We start from the raw sequence: 21,127 nt of genomic DNA, 5'->3' as shown, positions 1-21,127 counted from the left end.
AGTAAGAAGCAGAGACATCACCTTGCCAACAAAGGTCCGTCTAATCAAAGCTATGGTTTTCCCAGTAGTAATGTATGGCTGTGAGAGCTGGACTATAAGGAAGGCTGAGCGCCGAAGAATTGCTGCTTTCGAACTATGGTGCTGGAGAAGACTCTTACGAGTCCCCTGGACTGCAAGGAAGTCAAATCAGTCAATCCTAAAGGAAATCAACCCTGACTGCTCATTGGAAGGACAGATACTGAAGCTGAAGCTCAAATATTTTGGCCACCTAATGCGAAGAGAAAACTCTCTGGAAAAGACCCTGATGCTGGGAAAGACTGAAGGCAAAAGGAGAAGGGGATGGCAGAGAATGAGATGGCTAGATAGTATCACCGATGCAATGAATATGAACTTGAGCACACTCCGGGAGAGAGCGCAGGACAGGAAGGCCTGGCGTGCTATGGTCCATGGGGTCACGAAGAGTCGGACACGACTGAACGACTGAACAACAACAAACACATTATGCTTTGACTTCAAACATTGCTTTTAAACTTATTTTGTATTTTGACTACACTATGCAAAAGTGTTCGCCCTGTTCAAAAACAATATACGCCGTGTATTGGTGGAGTTATTAAATTATATTCCATGGGAACAAAAGAATGTACACGCTTATAATGGTGATGTTTTCCTAGGAAATGCTGTGAAAGGGAATGCTGGCTAATTAACAGATTTTGTAGAATTCTTTGACATTCCATCAATGGGATAGTAACCATTTCATTATGTAATGATCACATCTTCTTACCCATTTAAAAGTTGTACTATATCTACCCAAGCCACCTTAACTCCCTTACGGGGAAATCTTATGCATGTTTAGAAAAATGTCCTATAACTCCCAGCATCACCCAGCCAGCCATGCTGTCTGAGGGATGCTGGGCGTTGTATGATTTATTTTTGTCTAAACACACATAGGATTATGCCCTTAGTTACCTTCAGTCTTTAGTACATAGTTCTGTGTTTTATCTATTTTTTCTTTGACAACATAGTTTCAAACACTTCCTTTGTGTATATTAGAAACATTCGTGTGTTTTCTTTCTTTCTGATTGCTTTTTCCCACACAACTATATATCAAGGTTGTTTGAACTGTAATTAACTCTTGGTGACCTAATTTGAACTGACTAAAATTATTTTTCTTACCACTGCCTGTCCTGGATGTTTCCACCTGTCGGGATGGGCAGAGGGGATGTGTAAATATCTTCACTTTATGTTTAGCTGCTTGTGGTTTTATGCATGGTGTGAAGAAAGTGGATAGGGAGACATTTTTCTTCCGCTGTTATAATACTAAAACCTGGGGTCATCCCATGAAGCTGATTGGCGGGAGATTCAGGACAGATAAAAGGAAGTACTTCTTCACACAGAGCATAGTTAAACTATGGAAGTCACTTTCACAGGACATAATGATGATGGCCAATTTGGATGGCTTTAAAAGGGGGTTAGACAAATTTCTGGAGGAAAAGGCTATCGGTGGCTACTAGTCTTGATGGCTGTGTGCTTCCTCCAGTATCAGAGGAAGTGAGCCTATGTACACCAGTTGCTGGGGAACATGGGTGGGAGGGTACTGTTATGCTCATGCCCTGCTTGTGGGTTTCTCATGGACAGCTGGTTTGTCACTGTGTGAACAGAATGCTGGAACAGATGGACCTTTGGTCTGATCCAGTATACCTCTTCTTATGTTCTTACCAGGCTTTTTTAAAAATACAGCTCTTTCTTTTACTGAATTTATTCAGTTAACTTTCTAAATTTCTAGCGGTTCCTTTTCTGCAAGGTATTTTTTTGTCTCAGGGGCTCTCACCAGGATCATGCTTAAGTGGATCATAATACTCTCCAAGAAGAAGAGAGCATTTCAACCCCCACCCCTATTTCTTTTCTGACTGCAAGGTTTACCCCACTCATACCAGTCAGCGCTAAACGACCAAACTGAAAGTTTGGCATGGCCAGGAAAAACCCTTCTGGACGGGCAAAGTTGTCAAAGATTAGAGAGGTTTGCCAAAGATTAGAGAGGTGCTGTCAAGAGCAGCGATGGATTAGAGAGGCTTGCAAGTCTCCTGAGATCCTTGCTGGCTTAGACAGCTGCACCTGTGGGGTAGAGGCCTACTCCCACAGAGGACCCTTGAGAGAAGAGCTTCCTCTGCAGGGTGTGAACTCCCCCCCCCCCGCCCCCGCCCCACCAACTGTTTTTGTAGGTGTACCTGTTTACTTCAAATATTTGTGGCTCTGCAAAGCTGCTGTTCAACTGCCAGGAATCTGGAGGCTTGCAAGCAATCCCTGACTGTCAAATAGGGAGGGGATTGAATTATGATTGGCTGAGAAATGAGCGTACCATTTCCCAATTTGGGGCAGGGAGAATGGCTCAGGTATTTTCTGACCCATTTGCCCAGTCTACACATCCTCCTAATTTGCACTCACCTTACATTTTTTTTGCAGTTTCTCTATCCATCAGCTGCTTTGAAATATAAAAAAAACATAAGAAATGCTCAGATTCCCTTGTCTGTCCCAACATCACCAACTTTATTTATCCCTCTGTTCATGTTTTGTTAAACATTTTCATATTTCCCTTTAAAAATAAATAAATTTACAACTCTTCAGGTTGTGTTAAATTATAGCCTAATTTGGACGGGCTATAATTTCTGGGGCTTGGCTGAGCAGAATATGAGTAGAAGCCTGAGGGATATGTTCACTTACTTTCCCTTCTCCAACTCAGACACATATTGAGGCTGTGAAGAATCCAAACAGATTCCCATCCTCCACTAGCCATGTTCCCCTTTCTTCATCCACATAATTCTCCAAATGCAGATGTGTTGCTCAACTATTTTTCCCCACATATGATTTTTTTTTTAAAAAGATTTATGTAGGACTCCCCACCCACCCAAGCTTTGATTTTCCTGTATACCTCCAGGCTCTTCCCACCCACTTTCAGCAGGGCCCAATTTATGCCTTCTCCCTAAGTATGTTTTGGCACACAGTGCATCCTCACCATGGTGGCACCCACTTTACTAATAGAAAGGTGGTGGTGGCTGTTAGAGAAACAATTTCTTCAGTTTTTGGCATCAGTTCCAGTGCAAACTTCAGGCTAGATATTAAAATGATTAGTCATAGGCATTAGGTCTTTCTCTTTCTGCAAGTTCATGTTTGAAAGTGGTGAGGTCCCAAAACATCGCTAACTGATTCACTTGACTGCCTTTGGAGCAAGTTTGCAGCTTGTAGAAAGTGGCCCTTTCTTCCATAAAACTGTAAACTTCAACATATCTCAGTTTTTCTCTTAATTTTAGCAACAAGCTTTTTAAAGGGCTTGCTGCACTTTAGGTTCTCCTTTGCTGAAGTAGGGATAGTGCTCCCTGTCATGCCATTTTGTTGACATCCTCTCATTTTTCCTTGTCTGTCTTTCTGCAACTGAACCATGCAGTAATGGTTTCATTAGTGGCATCATTGCAAAGGCAGCATAAGACAAAGAGCCTCTTACTATCCTGTCTAGAAGGCCCTTGGAACACAGGTTAAATAGATATGGTACAGTTACTCAGAAAATATTCTTATCCATATCTATTGTTTTAATTATCAACTCTGTCTAGTATTTCTGCCGTATTTTATGATCCCACTGGTATGTCTAACAGATCGTAAGTACTTGTCGGCCCCACTAATTTTAACAGTCTATCATATGATACATGCATTGTGTTTAGCTTAAACTTAATTTTTGGTTATGTGAATATATAAGATCCAATAAATTGCCTAAAATACAATTATCTCAGTGAGTTTAAACTCCCACTTTTAATTGTTTTTGTTCGTTTGTTTTGTTTTAGTTGGCTCTATATGTGCTTTCATTCCTGGATCCCAAGGACCTGTTGCAGGCAGCACAGACATGTCGATACTGGAGAATTTTGGCAGAAGACAATCTTCTGTGGAGAGAGAAATGCAGAGAGGAGGGTAAGGCTCAGAGAAGTATGGATTTAGTCATAAAAGCAGACACCCCCCCCCCCATAAGTTATACATCTTCATTTGTGTATTCGGAGATTCAGATTGAATATACATTTTCTGTGTATAATGTTTGGCCTTGTTTGAATGTGGTATGTGGTCTTTTCACCAGCAATTTAAATCCCTATATATGTGCTTCATATAGTTTTTAAAGCCACTATTTCAGAAGTACAGGGAGCCACACTGAGCTGCTTGTGTCAGGCAGCCAGTTGGGAGTGGTGGCCAAACAAGCATTCACCCCCTGCCTGCCCAGGACTCCACCCTGCTGCCTGAGCTCCTGCCTGGCTGCACTGCTAGAACCAGTGTGTCGCCATGCAACGAGCAGCACTCCACAGCATGTCAGGGAGCCCCCTCTGCCTGCTCGAGCCCCCAGTGCACCGCATTACCAGTGGTGTTCCATGCCTGGCAGAGTGGTGGCCTGGTCTTGTAGCACCTGGCAGCTGATGCCCAAGATCCTGCCACCAGCAGCTGTCTAGCCAGGCACTTCACTGTTAGGCTGCCACCCTGCTAGGCCATGGAACACCACTTTTTTCTCTTTTGACAGAAATGCAGCATCCACTGCAATTTAAACAAAGGAGAAAAACAGGCAGTAACTCCCTGGTAAGGCATTTCATGGCTGGCATCCAGCTGAGCTGGCTGGCATCTGGAGTACCAGACAGGGTAGCAGCTGCCCACAGACTGAGCCCAGGCTGTATGGGGAGAGGCCTTATATAGGCTTCCCGCAAGTCTCATGATATGTCACCAAACTCTCGCAAGACTTTGCAAGGTCCTGTGAGATTTTGGCCAAGCATTGTGAGATCAGGGAAATCTTGCAAGGCTTGTATTCAGTATTGCAGCACCTGAACAGGTAACAGTGTGTGACAAGGAGGGTGGGAGCAGCAATAGTGACTGCAAAATGGGCTGGGGCTCAGGGAGCAAAATGGCTTTGGTTCTGCCTATACTATGCATGATATAGATGTTACAAGAATAGTGAGCCTAATATTATCAACAGCTTACTATAGCTGTATTTACAGTTAAAGAACAGACAGCAGGAAATGCCATATATATTATGGGTATTATAATTCTTCACAAAATGTGAAAACAAAGTGAGACCAAAAGAAGATAGTGTATGGTTGGTAGATACGCAAGTAAGAGGTATTTTAAGGGCTAGAAATATCAAGCAGAGAGCAGCATGGTACTGTAATGAGGAAAGATAGGCCAATGTCTGTACCAGCTGTAGGCTAAATTAACTGTATTTTCAAGGTTAAGAAGCAAAATTATTTACTATCCAATAGCAATAGGGGGTACCAAAAATTCAAGATGTTGAAGCCTATCCAAGTGCAAGAAGAACTTCTGTTTGTTAACAGTTTTTGTGCTCTCAGCCAGCCATTCCCTGAAGGAAAACAAGAAGCGATTTATTTCAGTGGCTTCTTATCAGTTGTATAATCTGGTTAGGTGAGAATTTTCAAAGGTGCCTAGGCAAAACAGAGAGCCAGTGTTAATTAAATTCAGTAAGTTAGGTGCCTAGTTACCATACACTTCTATGAAAAACAATATATGGAAATGTACTTTCTTTTCTGGAGAAAACATATGTTCAAGAATGACTCTCCAGATTGTCAGCTTGGAACCTGGATATTATGTTAAAGACTGACCAAATGGCTGAAGTTGAGCAGCTCTTTGTCATAAACATAAGTGCTATACTTGTCTTATGGTCTGTTCAACTTTGAAAGATCAAATGGGTAGGGAAACAAACAGTCCTTTCGAGATGGGTGTTGATCCACATGTACTGGCAACAACAATTTCAAGCTAGTAATTAGATGCACCAGAGGGTAAAGATAGAGAGGATAGCACAGAATCTTAAGATCCTCCTTGTAATAAAAATGAAAGGAAAGATTAGCAAAGCCTTTGGCAGTTACAGTGAATAAAGGCAATTTAAGTAAAAGTGTCAGTGGCATACTCTCAGTACAGATGTTCAAGGGAGAGAATTAAATGAGAAGTAGTTTGAGATGCTATACTAAAATCTGGATTAGCTCAGTGGAGATGTATGCATTCACAACAAGAAACAAATAACTGATCTCAGGAGAGCAAATCCTAGAAGTATATATGGTCTCACTGAAAATGAGACCATACGTGATTAATCATATTTGAAGAATAAGGAGATTGGCGGTGGGGCAGCAGATAGTACAGAAGAACTACAGTCCGAAATGTAGGTCTTGAAACAGTCAGGACAAATGAGTAGAGACTCCAGCATAGTACTTTGTGTTAGGGACTAAAGGGCAATGTATAGTATAGAGGCTGAAGGATAGAATATATTTGAATAGTGTGATATCAGGTGGGAAATGGTGTGAGAATGTAACAAAGTTATTAATAGATTTATGCTCTTGGAAAGAAAAAAGAAACTGACATTTGTGTCTGTTTCTGATTTTTGGTTTTGCTAAAAAAAAAAATTATAGGGATTGATGAACCATTACATATCAAGAGGAGGAAAGTAATAAAACCGGGCTTCATTCATAGTCCATGGAAAAGTGCTTACATCAGACAGCACAGAATTGATACTAACTGGCGGCGAGGAGAGCTTAAATCTCCTAAGGTAACCATCTTTGAACTAAGAATATTATATAATGAATGAAGTAGGATCAGGTCTTATTGTTGGTCCATACCAACCAAATCATTCCTGACATTTCAAAATGTTCTAAGATTCTTCAAATGATTGGAGAAAGGACTTGTTCCAACCCTTCAGGTTTTAGTATTTTCTACATTTCACCACTATCTTTTGACACTGTCATATACTTTAGCATATCAAAACATGGGTTTTGTATTTTTGCTGACACTTTGTGGTAGGCTGGCAGCTATGAGATCCAAATTCCTTGAATGATGCAATTCATATGCAGTAATATATAAAAAAACTAGCCCCTTGGTTCCATCTCTTTGTTACTTTATAGAGTGAATCATCAAGAAATGGAACCCACTGTTGGGATATGAATGTGGAAGTTCAATTCTCAATGCTTTCCATTGAGTTGAAGAGGAAAAAAGTAGGCTGGAAGACAAGGAAAACTTGCACAGGGCATCACCAGTGTCTGAGTTGTGGGCAGGTTCAAGCTGTCCTCAAGCTGTCATGTCCTCCAAATTAAATGAACCATTGAACCTATCAGAAATGGCAGTCACTATACTTGGGAACACCATTGCGGTATGAGCAAAACCTAGTGCCCATGCTATTTAGTAATATGGTGTTAACTAAATTACTAACCAAATCCTATGGGAGCCCCATAGGAGGTGCAACACTCTACACACTGGGACTCAGTGTGCCCTCACAGGATCCCAGCAATAAGCAGGCTCCCGCCATTCTGCCCTGCACATCATGAGGGCAGTTATTCGACTAGCTATAAAATGAAGCTTTTAACATGCAAAATCTAAGATCTGATTCATAAATTCTGATGAGTAGTTGATGTGTATCCTTTCATATTGTGCAAAGGGTTACAACTCCTTCCCCCTAGTCAAAGTAAGTGCCAAAACATTAAAGTAAGTTATTACAATTCAGCATGGGTTAATATACTTGGGTGTGACCATACATTAATGATACTTACCAGTAGTATTATGGTTAGTCATAGCTTGTGGAAAATAGCTTTTGGTTTTAATGTCATATAGTTTAAGCACTAAATAATTCAAGCCATGAGAATATTTAACAAAGCTAGATTGAAAAGCAGCACCTTTCATTGTTTTCAAACCACAAGAGGTTGCTGCAAGCGTGTTCTAGGAAGAAGAAAGATCTGCACCTGCTGTCTTACTGCTTCATAAAAATGAAGTGAACTTGATGCAGTATATAATTTAATATCACCAGGCTGTACTAATGGAATAACCATACTATCAAGCCTTCTACAAGCGTACTTTTTTTGCCTTTTCAACCCAATGAATAAATTTGATTTTTAAAAGTTAAAATAGCTCATACTTGAATGACATAATGAAATTGATATTTCTATACCACAGTGCAAAACGCTACAGTTACTCTGTTTTGACTTGGTTAGGTAATGTTTTAGTAGTATATACATTATCTAAGAAATTAAGAACACGTTAATGTAATAAATGGATACATTTGCTTTCAGTTAAACATTTTGATTAGAGAAAACCGAAAATACATTAACTAAATAAAATAACTCTGTATATTGCAAAACGTACACTGAAGGGATCTGGGACCTATCCAAAGGGAAATAACATCCAATACACTTGTACCAGGCCAGAGCATTGTCTGTAGGCACATGATACAGCAGCCTTGCATAAGCTAAGCAGGTCTAAGTTTAGTCAGTGCCTGGAAGGGAAGACTATCTAAGAACTATATTTATGCGACATGGAAGTAAAGCAGGATATAAATAAAATTATTCCATTTTGTGCCCAATCCCAATAGAAATTTGTCAGCCTTTCATGGAGGCTTAGGGCCACTAAAAACCATGAACGGTGGTTCAGCTAGATACCTGTTGCTGCCTATTGGAAAGGGGCTGTGTATCAAAGAGAAAGAGCTGTGATAAAAAATGAAGAGAGGCATCTCTTTGAGGGTTTTTTTGGAAGCATTTAATCACTAATAGGTGAGAAACGACACTACAGTTCAAAGTACAGGCAGTATTAGTATAGTAGGATGAGGCTGGTGGGGTGGATGTTAAGGTATACCATGGTGTTGTTTGCCATTCAGCTGTTCACTAAGGGTTCATTGCTACTTGTCCATACAAGTAAACAAATAGTAAATTGCATGGTTGGAACAGACCAAAAAAATCATAAGGCTGATCTGTAGTAAGATAAAAATGAGGTATTAAGGCAACATTCCCAATTGGTCCTTAATTATAAATTAGCCATAAGCATGACAAGCAATATCACTTATTTCAATCGTCCAATCCATTATTTCTGTTCTTGGCTGGTAGTAAATGATATAGGAATGTTTTTCTATATTGTCAGGTGCTCAAAGGTCATGATGATCATGTGATCACATGTCTACAGTTCTGTGGTAACCGAATAGTCAGTGGCTCTGATGATAATACATTAAAGGTTTGGTCAGCAGTTACAGGAAAGGTAAGGAAATATATTTACTGCCTTCTAATAAAATTCATCCTAAAGATGTTGATGGAACATTGACCTGATTCAAACAGACATTCCTGACTTCATAAACCATGGTTTCCAAAACTGGAATGAATATTAGGGCTTCACACTTCTACCTCACCCCACCGTTCCCCTCCCATCTTCATGTGCTGTCTTCAGCAAGTAGTTGGTGGTTTGTTTTACACTAGGGTTCCCCATTAACTTCTGGAATGGGAAGTGGTTTTAAAACAAACAGAATCTTCGCACCAAAGCCCATATGGAAGGGGACCATGGTTTATGAAGCTGGGAATTTATGCCTAAACTGGGCCATTGAGAGTTAACTAATACTTCTTGAACTTTATTTTTCAAACTTTATCAGAAAAAGGCAAAACATCTAGTAATATTCCGTCATGTTTTCCTCCAGACACGTCAGTCATCTTTATGTAAAATTATGGGTTAGATCCAAAGGTGCGATTCTGCATGTAGAAGGCATCTTCTGTTCATAGAAGGTCTCTTATACACTTCATGCTAGTGAAAAAAAAAAATGAGAAAAGTGAAACTGAAAGACAATCTTTCACTAGTGCAAGAGTTTGTGCAACTTCTTGCAAAAGCATGAGTAAAGCTATAGAACTATCGGCATTGGATAAACTCTTGTGCAGCCATTTGCAGAACAGCAATACCGATTATTTCCCTTCTGCTCACAGTTCCCTGGATCCAACCCATGATTATTACACGTCTCTATGTTTTCATAATATTCTTACCCCATCTATGTTATTGATTTATTTTTGCTTTTGTTTCCATTGAGGTTTAACACTGTGGAAAATGTTATCTAATTTTTAATTTTATATTGTGGTGTTGTTAGTCACCTTGCTTTGGCAGAGAGATGACTTATAAATATTAGAAATAAATGCTGCTGCTAATAATCCTACTGGTGGTTTTTTGGCAGTTATTTTACTGTGGAATTATTTGTCACATGTATTCCAGTTAATATGAATATATGTTTATCATCTCTGTCTCAAATGCATAATTTCCCAGCATATATCATGTTTCTAAATGTTTGTCAGTTTGTACTTTTTTTTATATGAATCCAGTGTTACTATTAGTAATACTTTAGCGATTCTCTCTCTTTCTGTTGTTATCTCACATGGCTGGCTTAAACATACCTTTTATTTTTAAATCATTTTAACATGAGGTATCCATTTCAGTAACAGGGGTAGGCTTTCATTAAACATTGTCACTGAATTAGACTTAAAATAAAACTAGAAACAGGAGTCACTATTTTTGGTCTGCCTTGATAACCAAGCCAAATTAGAGCCTGCAATATTATGTACATTTACTTGGAAGTAAGTGGGACTTACTTCCAGGTAAACATACTGTTGGTCCCTTATCTTTTGCTCCTTCTCTGTATGTTTGGTGCAGGAGAGGGGGTTGAGCAACATCTGCACAGTTATGCTGGAGGGCCTTGGAAACCCAGTGCAATTGCCAGGATAATCTGTCTCCAGCTACAAACATGAAGCTTATAATCAAAACTGAGGGCCCTTGAAGCACCAAAAAGTAATTTCCCACCTCCTCACCCACCCCTAGCCAGATGGAACGGCTGGGGCTTGGTTTGGTGATGGGAGGCAAAGGTGTTTCAAGCACCAAAACTTCAAGCTGTAGCCACCTTTTGGAGCTTTAGAAGGGGGAGCAAGGATCGTCCATTGTTGTGATGCATCTTCTGAAGTTTAATTGAACGAAAGGGGATTGTCCTTTCACAACACCAAGTGGCAGTTCTCCTTTGTGATTTCTATGCAGTCCAGTAGCCTGTCTAGAAGTTTCCAAACTATGCTGTGCACAGGCGTAGGGCCTTATGCATGTGACTGCACAGATGAACATTTGAAGAGTTACTGTTATAAATAAACAACTTGTCTTTCCTCTGAAAACCTTCTGCAGAGGCTAATGAGCTACTTGTTGAGGTGACTGTGGCAGGCAGAATTGTGGACTGCTTATTAGGAGCATATACTGTTTGAGTGCCACTGACATATATGTGCTTGTGTCTCTCTGTTTGCTCTTCACCTGAAAAAGGTCCCCAGAGCAACTTATAAAATCAGTAATAAGCCAGTCCATACCCTCAGGTTTACAGTCTAAAGGACACAACACAAAAATAAAAAGAATTGGGCGGGAGGAGGAAAAAAGCAAACTCAGATGCTTAATTATAAAGTTCTCATAACAACCAGCTGCAGTGGAAACAGTTCAAAGTGAGGAGGAACCAAACATTGCTAGTCTCTCAGCTGAGCTGATGGAGTGGCTCTGCTTTCCATCTTTCACTCAGACAGAAGCCTGAGGGAGCTGGATTTGCAGCAGCACTAATGTAGTGGCTTGCTAACCTTCTCTCCCTCTACTGCAGCCTGATGGAATGGTTGCTGCCCAGTGACCCATATATTTGATTTATTTAAATGAGGCTTGTGCTGTTTCTCATAGATAGTGCACATTCAGCGAGATCCACTGTGTCATGTGCACAAGCAGAAAGCAATTCTGCTTACACACTGCGGGAAGGACAATACATTTATTTCTGACAGCAACTCACGCTTTTGGGTTGCTACTCCGGAGAGCCCCCAACCTTGGGAGGGGGCTGGTGTTTGAAGGAAAGAGCCCCAAAGTTCTCTGATTTGAACCTGAGATATTATGTACAGTCATTTTTACTATTAGTAGTAGTATTATTTATACTGCCATTTATGTACTTGGTGCCTTAGAGTTTAACAGACAGAACAGACAGACTCCAGTCCCAAGGAGCTTACAATTGAAAATAGACAAAGAGGGAGAGAAGGGGAGATAAAGGGGGTAAGACAGTTTGGACAGTTGTAATGAAGAACTGTATGATATTGTTGACCTGAACTATTTCAGATTGTGCTATAATCATGTATCTCTGTGGGCTTGACACTGCTGTCAGTGTCCCACAACATCTGGCAAAGCTGTTTTACTTATTTGTAAGAGTGTTACATCTCTATCCTCAGGGCTGCCCATAGTTCACTTTCAAAAGAGAGAGGAGATTTGAGGGAAATGAATTACTAGTGCATAGTATATTAACTTCTTGTCTCCCTAGTATTGTCTGCTCTTCAGACCTGACATTTCTTAACTTGAAATGTATGATATGCATATTATCATATTAGTCATAGGTTTATTTTGAGTGTTGGGCTGTTTTTTGCATGATTGCACTAGATTGTAACTGCTGCCCTGGGAAAGCTGATTAAAACTTGACTGTGGCATTTATACACATTCACATCTGCTTCTTGCTTTCTCTGAAATCCCGACATGAAAGGTCAAAACAAAAACATCAGCTAAGCTTGCATTTTTTTCAATGCAGTGCATGGTGAGGGCAGTCAAAGTGTAATATTCTGGCAATATCTAATCTGGCAAGGATAACTTTCCAGATTAGTAGCTTCTTTAGAGTTTAGAGAATATCACTATGTGAAATTTGAGTTTGGTAAGTTAATCTGTCTTTTATCACCTTTGTCTAAATGCTAACCAAACAAAATGCTTGCTTTCAGTGTTTAAGAACACTTGTTGGACATACAGGTGGAGTTTGGTCATCACAAATGAGGGACAATATAATCATCAGTGGGTCTACAGACCGAACCCTTAAAGTGTGGAATGCAGAGACTGGGGAGTGTATACATACGCTATATGGGCATACCTCAACTGTGCGTTGCATGCATCTTCATGAAAAAAGGTAAATATTTATCTACATAATTGTAAGGTTACTTATTCAGCTTTCCTATGCTTCATATGAAAGCATGTTTTATTAAGATTCAGTTGTAACAAACAAATGGGTCTTTGATACTGAGATTTAAAATATTAATTCAGTGTACAAATCTTACTTTTATCTTACTGTTTTTATTGATGTACAAATTCAGAAAAAAAATAACATAGAAAATGTTGCAAAGGAAAAAGGGGGAAGCAAGCCTGAGAGGTGCAAAAGAACAGTACCATAAGATGCAATTAAATAGTATTTATACTAATACACTATCCTATACTAATACAGATGGTCAAAAAGCTAAAAAGAAGCTATCCTTCATGTTAATGTGATGAAATAAACTCATTTAATAGAAAGGAAGGACCTTTCCTTCTCTGATTTTTCTTTATTTTCTATAAGCTTTCACATTTTAATAATTGTTTTACACATCTTCTTTCATCAGGAGTAGACAGAGTTGTGGCATATAAATCCAGATCTCAAGGCAAAACTTCTTAGAGGAAAATTGCATCTGAAATGTTACCATTATTTCTCTTTCCCCCTTTTTTTCTCTTAAAAGAATATTAAAGCATCACCCTCAAATCCATTTTTAAAGGAAAATGTGACACTAGTTTAGAATTGGGGTGGTTTGAACGACTGAACAACAACAATGTACCTGTAATCTTAATATTTAATTACTTTGTTATTACTTTGTTAGTGTACCAGTTAGGCAAAATTATGTAGCATTAAAGAGGAAAAAAATCTCTAAAGCGTTAACCCACTAATATTAACAGTTACAATTTGATTCTAATATACTTAGATGGCAAATGTAAATTTCTCAGTCTGAATCTTTACTATTATGCTGCTGGAGTTCAGAGCTGCTGGTAAGAACAATTTCTGCTGAAGTCTAGAGCTGCTGTCAAATATATGAAGAAACCAAGTTTCCTTGTATTTTTCAGCCTTTAAATCCGAAGATGGGATTTCAGAAACCACCGTATCTGTCAATAGGGATAATTGAATTACCTGTTTTTATACATACAATGTACTAGCAGCCTGAACTAAATAGTTAAAATGGCCACATAGAACTAATTGCAGTTTTTGTTTTTGTCCCCGCTAGAGTTGTCAGTGGGTCACGAGATGCCACCCTGAGAGTTTGGGACATAGAAACAGGCCAGTGTTTACATGTTCTGATGGGTCATGTAGCTGCAGTTCGCTGTGTACAATACGATGGCAGGAGAGTTGTTAGTGGAGCATATGACTTCATGGTCAAAGTATGGGATCCCGAAACTGAAACCTGTCTACACACCTTGCAGGGGCATACTAATAGAGTCTATTCGTTACAGGTAAGCATTTTTAAACTGGTGCAATAAATGACCTTCAGTATCCTGCTAGAGTACTTACAGATGCCTAACTGAATATTTGCTGGACATCTAGTGTAGTACTAGCAAACAAGAAGAGCTGAACCATGTTACATGCATCCTAGTTTTCCTTTCTCTTCCTTCTCCTGTTCCTCTAGTCTAGGGATAGGCAACTTGTGGCTTTTCAGATGTTTTGACCTACAGCTTCCATTGTCCTTCAGTGTTGGCTATGCTGACTAGGACTGATGGGAGTTGTAGGCCAAAATGTCTGAAGGCCTCACCCCTGCTGTAGTCCTTTTAATTATACATTTTAAAGAAAGAGAGCATGGCAACATGTTTCTACAATGCCAAGATAGGATTTTTTCTAGCTATCTTAGTTACTTATCAAGAAATAGTAAAAATTTGGCTGCATTTATCTTACTTAATTCATTTATAGCCTACCTTTCTGCCTAGAGAGGTGCGCAAGATGACTTGCAGTCATAACATCCATAGTCAAAAACTGTCCAATATAATACAAGATTAAAAGATTGCAGATTGAGAGAGAGAGAGAGAGAGAGAGAGAGAGATGTTATTCTGTCAGGCCTTTGGAGAGTAGCAACATTTTACTACGTTTCTCAAAGGCCAATAGGAGGAAGCCACATAGGCCTCAGAGGTGAGAACACTCCACAACTGAGGTGCCATTGCTGAGAAGGTCCTACCCCTTGTAGAGACCAGTCTCACAGAACATGACCCCACCAGATTATTTTAATGCATGTTGAAGTTTATCTGAGGATGAATTCTATAGGGCATTGTAAGCCCTAGCCATTTAGGGATTTAGGCTGCAACTCTATACACACTAACCTGGGAATAAGTCCCATTGAACCCAGTGGTACTTACTTCTGTGTAGCTATGCATAGGATTGTGCCGTAAAAGGTTGATCCCAGCACCTTCAGTTTAAATCACAGAAATAGCATTCAATGAAAATATTTTAACCCTGGTGTAATGCATTCCATGCAACTAATATTGGTTAATAACTATGGGGTGGGCAAAGCTAGCTCCAGTCTCTTGTGCGTTACCATAGTGTTATCTTCAGTTTGTTCAGGAAGATTAGGCAGCAGAACTAGTAAAGGGTCTTTTTCTACTTGCTCACCTTTGGAACATTTGGAGATTAAGCCTTTGGATAACATCCTCTAAAATGGTACATTTTATTGAAAGGAGATATATAAATCTATTAATATGAATGACCTGTATTTTAAGTTGACCAAGTAGCTGTCTTTGCTATTATAGCTTGGTATGATATGGTACAGAACACTGAATTTATATAGTATTAGAGCCAGTGTGGGGAATATAGGCAACTATTTTTGTTGCTACAGAAAAATGCTGTTACAATCATGAAAATGTGTCCCCCCTACACACTAAATTGTGCTTTTGGGTTTTAAACAAACTGGAGCTCAATATTTCTATTGAAAACTTGACACAAAGCATTTGAGAGAGTTCATCTGGTAATTATAGACATTTGGATTATAGCAGCTTTATGTTAATTGGTTTCCTCCTTTGCACACACACACTTAAAATAAAATTTATTCTACAAATATTTAATGTAAGCATAACTTTGTTAATTCCCATGATGCGTTCAAATTGAAACTTGTGGGGCATTGATTATGTTGGCTTAAAAAATGATTGCAAAAAGAGTTGATTGGTGCTCTATACAGTCAGGGCCAGAAATATTGGAACAAGGATAACTGTTTTGGCAGTTGGCCTCTGTACACCACCACATTGAAGTTGAAAGGAAACACACCCAGATGGGAGCGAAGTCAGGACTTTCAGCTGTAATTCAAGGGATATGACAAAAGTGGGGCACTAACCATTCAGGAAGGACAGCCGGTGGCTTACACACACCCCCATCATTGGTGGCTCATAAGTAATGGAACGAATGGCTGACAAGCAGCTGCATGGCCAGGTGTGGCCTGTTTCCTGGGTACCTCATGACCAATCAAGCAGATAAAAGGCCTGGAGGTGGTTCTGAGTGTTACATTTGCATTTGGTAGCTGTTCACTGGAACTCCCAACATGAGGTCCAAAGAGGTGTCCGTGCGAGTGAAGGAGGCCATCATCAGGCTGAGGAAACAAAATAGACCCATCAGAGAGAAAGCAAAAACATTGGGAGTGGCCAACACAACAGTTTGGAACATCCTGAAAAAGAAGGAATTTACTGGCAAGCTCAGCAACAGCAGAAGGCCTGGAAGACCACGGAAGACAACTAAAGTGGATGACCGCAGAATTCTGCTCATGCTGAAGAGGAACCCTTTCACAACATCTAGCCAGATCAAGAATGCTCTTGAGGAGATAGGCATGTCATTGTCAACATCTACAGTCAAGAGACGGCTTTATGAATGTAAATACAGAGGCTTCACAACAAGGTGCAATCCACTGGTAACGCTCAAGAACAGACAGGCCAAATTAGCCTTTGCCAGCAAACAACTAAAAAAGCTGGCCCAGTTCTGGAATAAGATTCTTTGGAGTGATGAAACCAAGATTAACTTGTACCAGAATGATGGAAGAGAAAAGTATGGAGAAGGAAAGGAACAGCTCATGATCTAAAGCATAGCACATCATCTGTCAAACATGGTGGAGGCAGTGTGATGGCATAGGCATATATGGCTGCCAATGGAACTGGGTCACTGGTTTTATTGATGACCTGACTGCTGATAAAAGCAGCAGGATGAATTCTGAAGTGTATAGGGCTATACTTTCTGCTCAGATTCAGCCGAATGCTGCCAAACTGATAGGACGCCACTTCATATTGCAGATGGATCATGACCCAGAACATACAGCAAAAGCTACCCAAGAGTTTCTCCAAGCAAAGAAGTGGGATGTTCTTCAATGGCCAAGTCAGTCACCTGATCTCAACCCAATAGAGCATACTTTTCACTTACTGAAGACAAGACTGAAGGCAGAAAGACCCACAAACAAGCAGCAGCTGAAGGCAGCTGCAGCAAAGGCCTGGCAAAGCATCTCGAGGGAGGAAACTCAGCATTTGGTCACGTCCATGGGTTCCAGACTTCAGGCAGTCATTGACTGCAAAGGATTTTCATCCAGGTATTAAAGGCGATCCTTCAGTTTGAAATGATGTTTGTTTGTTCCATTACTTACGAGTACCAACGATGGGTGTGTATGTATGCCACTGGCTGTCCTTCCTGAATGGTTAGTGCCCCACTTTTGTCCAACCCCTTGAATTACAGCTGAAAGTCCTGACTTCACTCCCATCTGGGTGTGTTTCCTTTCAACTTCAATGTGGTGGTGTACAGAGGCCAACTGCCAAAACAGTTATCCTTGTTCCAATATTTTTGGCCCTGACTGTATATAGGTTTTGAGGGCTGCTGAATATGTTACACAAAATAGGAAAACAGGAAGGCTGGATTAGCTGTGTTCCACTTTCTCTGCTCATCATCACCATTACCATCACCATTACCACCAATAAGAACAACTTAATTATACTAGCCATTGGTCTTGACAATTTCCAGGCAGAGTTGTGGAGAGTGGGACTTGGTGGATCTCTCTTGGAGTTGTGTTGGCCAGTCTTACAACCGTTTTTTAAATGAACTGTGTCAAATTAGGTACTTCCTTTAATAATAATAAAAAAAAGACTTGATGCTGATCTCACAGAGCTTTATAAGAGCATGCTGTCTAGATAAATGCCCCACTCATCAAGCTTACTTTTTGGCCAATCACTGGCCCAGTTTGCACGTAACAACAACCCATGAGTTGTCGGGAGCAAGTACAAGTGAGCAAGTGTGCTGCGTCTTGCCTGCCCACAACTTCTGCATTGCATCCACTTTCCAAAACAATCCAGGAGATCCTGTGTTGTTAGTCTGACGTCCGAACCCAGCAGTCTAGGTTGAAGCCATGGCTTGTTGTTGGGTTAAAACTCTGGGTTGTTTAACCCTCAACAACCCAGAGTGCCAAGTTGTTTTAGAAAACAGATGCAAAGCGGAAGTGGCTGCAGCATGGTCTTGCCTATTTATGGGTTGTTTAACCTGTGAGTTGGTGTTATGTGCGAACCAGGTCACTGTCTGTCAGCCTAACCTACCTCACAGGTTGTGAGGACAAAATGAAGGAAAGGATGAAAGACACCAGGTATACCACTCTGTGCCCCTTAGAGGAAGAGTGGGATAAAAATGTAATAAATGAGAAACAAAATGAATGGGTAAAAGTGTTAATCAGTTTGGGTTAGAAACAGTAGCCAGCATTAGGTTTTGGGTCCCAGTCGATTCTGTTAATGAAATAAAAATCATATTTGCCACGTATAATAATTAATATTAATAGAAATTAGAATCATAAGTGATATTAATGATTACTGTATAGTTTTGATTACTGCATCTATTACTGAGAGTGTCAAGTCAACAAATTATTTTAAAAAGTGGGTCCCCCCCCTTTTGGCAATGTTCTGCCAGGAATAAAGTACTTCATTTTAATTGGTAAATTATATAAAGCATACTTGATATAGGTAAATACGTTTCCACCGGTAAATTCCTTGGCCCAGTCTGTCATCAATCTTAAATTTAAGAGGCCTTGTTTTAACTCATCCATTGGTAGAGTAGCCTTATCTCATGCAGGTATAAAACACTTAAGCAGAAAAATAAAGAGCAATTATTAGAAGTTAAGATATGCTAGTACTCCTCGACTATACTTGCATGAATGTCAAACTTTGTCACTATATAAATTCCCAGGACTGAAGTAAAAAGCGAGTACGCCACCCCACTCTCTCTCATGTGCAGCCACATCCACACAGGCGTGCATATTCCCATTCATTCTCTCTCTCTCTCTCTCTCTCTCTCTCTCTCTCTCTCATATATATATAGATATTGGCCCGGTTCATATGGTCATCATGGCTTAAACAAGCCACCATGGCTTATTTAAACCACAGCACATGCTGGGCACCATTTGCCTAATTACCCACCTGGGTGCAGCTTGTCATGTCATCCGAACCCAGTTGGCATGGCTTGTTTGAAGGGGAAACAACCCTCAACCCATGGTCTGTTGTTCAGTTATTTTAGGGTTGTTTCCCCCTCAAGCAAGCCGTGCCGCTTAGGTTCAGATGACATGAGAAGCTGCACCACGTGGGTAATTAGGTATGTACATGCTGGTATGCACCACAGCTTAAACAAGCTGTTCGATCGTGTGAACCAGGTCATTCATTCCTACACATCCACAAATAACACATATGCACATCCATTCTCACATATAAGACACGTACATTCATTCTCTCTCTCTCCCCCTCTCTCACTGACACACGTGTGCGCACGCACGCACACACCATCCCCATCTCCATGCAGTCGTTATACTTGAAAAAAGCTTCCCACTGAAGCCAGTGGAAGGGTGCTTTTTCAACCCTAGTTGACGTGCAGGGGCAATATTTTCCCTCCCTAGCTGTGACCCCTGATGCACATCCCCCACACACAGTGATTAATCTTTTTAAAGATTATCTTTAAAAAGATTAACTTTAAATCTTTTGCAACCAATGGAAGCTTTAAAAAAACCCAGCGTATTTGCTGTGCAAGGAGTGGAGGCCCCATGGACTGCATTTCCCAGCCCCAGCTAAGTAAGTGCAGGATGAGTTTCACTCCTCTCTGCTACTGGCTTGTGCAAGGGAGGCTGGTGTGTGCAAGAATAAATTTTTAAAATTAATCTAGGGTTTAATACATTCAATGGGTTGGATCCAGATTTAGCCATGCTTAGAGCAGACCTGATAGCCATGATAGTGCAGTCACTGAACTGGAGCCAGACATCCTAGACAGTGAAGTCAAGTGGGCCTTAGGAAGCATTCCTAACAACAAAGCTAGCGGAGATGACAGTATTCCAGCTGAGCTGTTTAAGATCCTAAAAGATGATGCTGTTAAAAGTGCTGCAGTCAATATGCCAACAAATATGGAACACTCAACAATGGCCGCAAGAATGGAAAAGGTCAGTTTACATTCCAATTCCAAAGAAGGGCAATGCCAAAGAGTGTTCAAACTACCGTACAATTGCGCTCATTTCACATGCCAGCAAGGTGATGCTCAAAATCCTACAAGCTAGGCTTCAGCAGTATGTGAACCGAGAACTATCGGAAGTACAAGCTGGGTTTCGAAGAGGCAGAGGAACTAGAGATCAAATCGCCAACATTTGCTGGATCATGGAAAAAGCAAGAGAATTCCAGAAAAACGTCTATTTCTGCTCCATTGACTACGCTAAAGCCTTTGATTGTGTGGATCACAACAAACTCTGGCAAATTCTGAAAGAGATTGGAGTACCAGACCACCTTACCTGTCTCCTGAGAAACCTGTATAAAGGTCAAGAAGCAACAGTAAGAACCGGACATGGAACAACCGATTGGTTCAAAATTGGGAAAGGAGTACGACAAGGCTGTATATTGTCACCCTGCTTATTTAACTTATATGCAGAGTACATCATGAGAAACGCTGGGTTGGATGAATCACAGGTCGGAATTAAGATTGCCGGGAGAATTATCAACAACCTCAGATACGCAGACGATACCACCCTAATGGCAGAAAGTGAAGAGGATCTCAAGAGCCTCTTGTTGAGGGTGAAAGTGAAGAGTGCCAAAGCTGGTTTGAAACTCAACATTAAAAAAACGAAGATCATGGCATCTGGCCCCATCACTTCCTGGCATATAGAAGGGGAAGAAATGGAAGCAGTGACAGATGTTATTTTCTTGGGCTCCAAGATCACCGCAGATGGTGACTGTAGCCATGAAATTAAAAGACGCTTGTTCCTTGGGAGGAAAGCTATGGCAAACCTAGACAGCATAGTAAGAAACAGAGACATCACCTTGCCAACAAAGGTCCATCTAATCAAAGCTATGGTTTTCCCAGTAGTAACGTATGGCTGTGAGAGCTGGACTATAAGGAAGGCTGAGCGCCGAAGAATTGCTGCTTTCGAACTGTGGTGCTGGAGAAGACTCTTACGAGTGCCCTGGACTGCAAGGAAGTCAAATCAGTCAATCCTAAAGGAAATCAACCCTGAGTGCTCATTAGAAG

The 21,127-nt window shown here is 40.5% G+C and overlaps 1 protein-coding gene across 5 annotated transcripts in view; it reads left to right on the top strand.

The window, feature by feature from the left end:
* FBXW7 (F-box and WD repeat domain containing 7) overlaps window positions 1-21,127 on the top strand; it is a 200,450-nt gene that overhangs the window by 161,944 nt on the left and 17,379 nt on the right. For all 5 annotated transcript variants that reach the window (XM_084856270.1, XM_084856267.1, XM_084856268.1 and 2 more), the window contains 5 exons: window positions 3,831-3,954; window positions 6,435-6,571; window positions 8,923-9,036; window positions 12,570-12,751; window positions 13,869-14,094. In XM_084856270.1, the coding sequence (XP_084712396.1) occupies window positions 3,831-3,954; window positions 6,435-6,571; window positions 8,923-9,036; window positions 12,570-12,751; window positions 13,869-14,094 (783 nt within the window). The remainder of the gene's footprint in view (window positions 1-3,830; window positions 3,955-6,434; window positions 6,572-8,922; window positions 9,037-12,569; window positions 12,752-13,868; window positions 14,095-21,127) is intronic.

The sequence above is a fragment of the Heloderma suspectum genome, chromosome 5 (genome assembly GCF_057233095.1).
Source record: "Heloderma suspectum isolate Gila_16-S chromosome 5, 16-S_ref, whole genome shotgun sequence".
Classification (NCBI taxonomy): domain Eukaryota; kingdom Metazoa; phylum Chordata; class Lepidosauria; order Squamata; family Helodermatidae; genus Heloderma; species Heloderma suspectum.
Note: the sequence above shows the minus strand (reverse complement) of the source record. Positions and strands in the feature narration are given on the sequence as shown.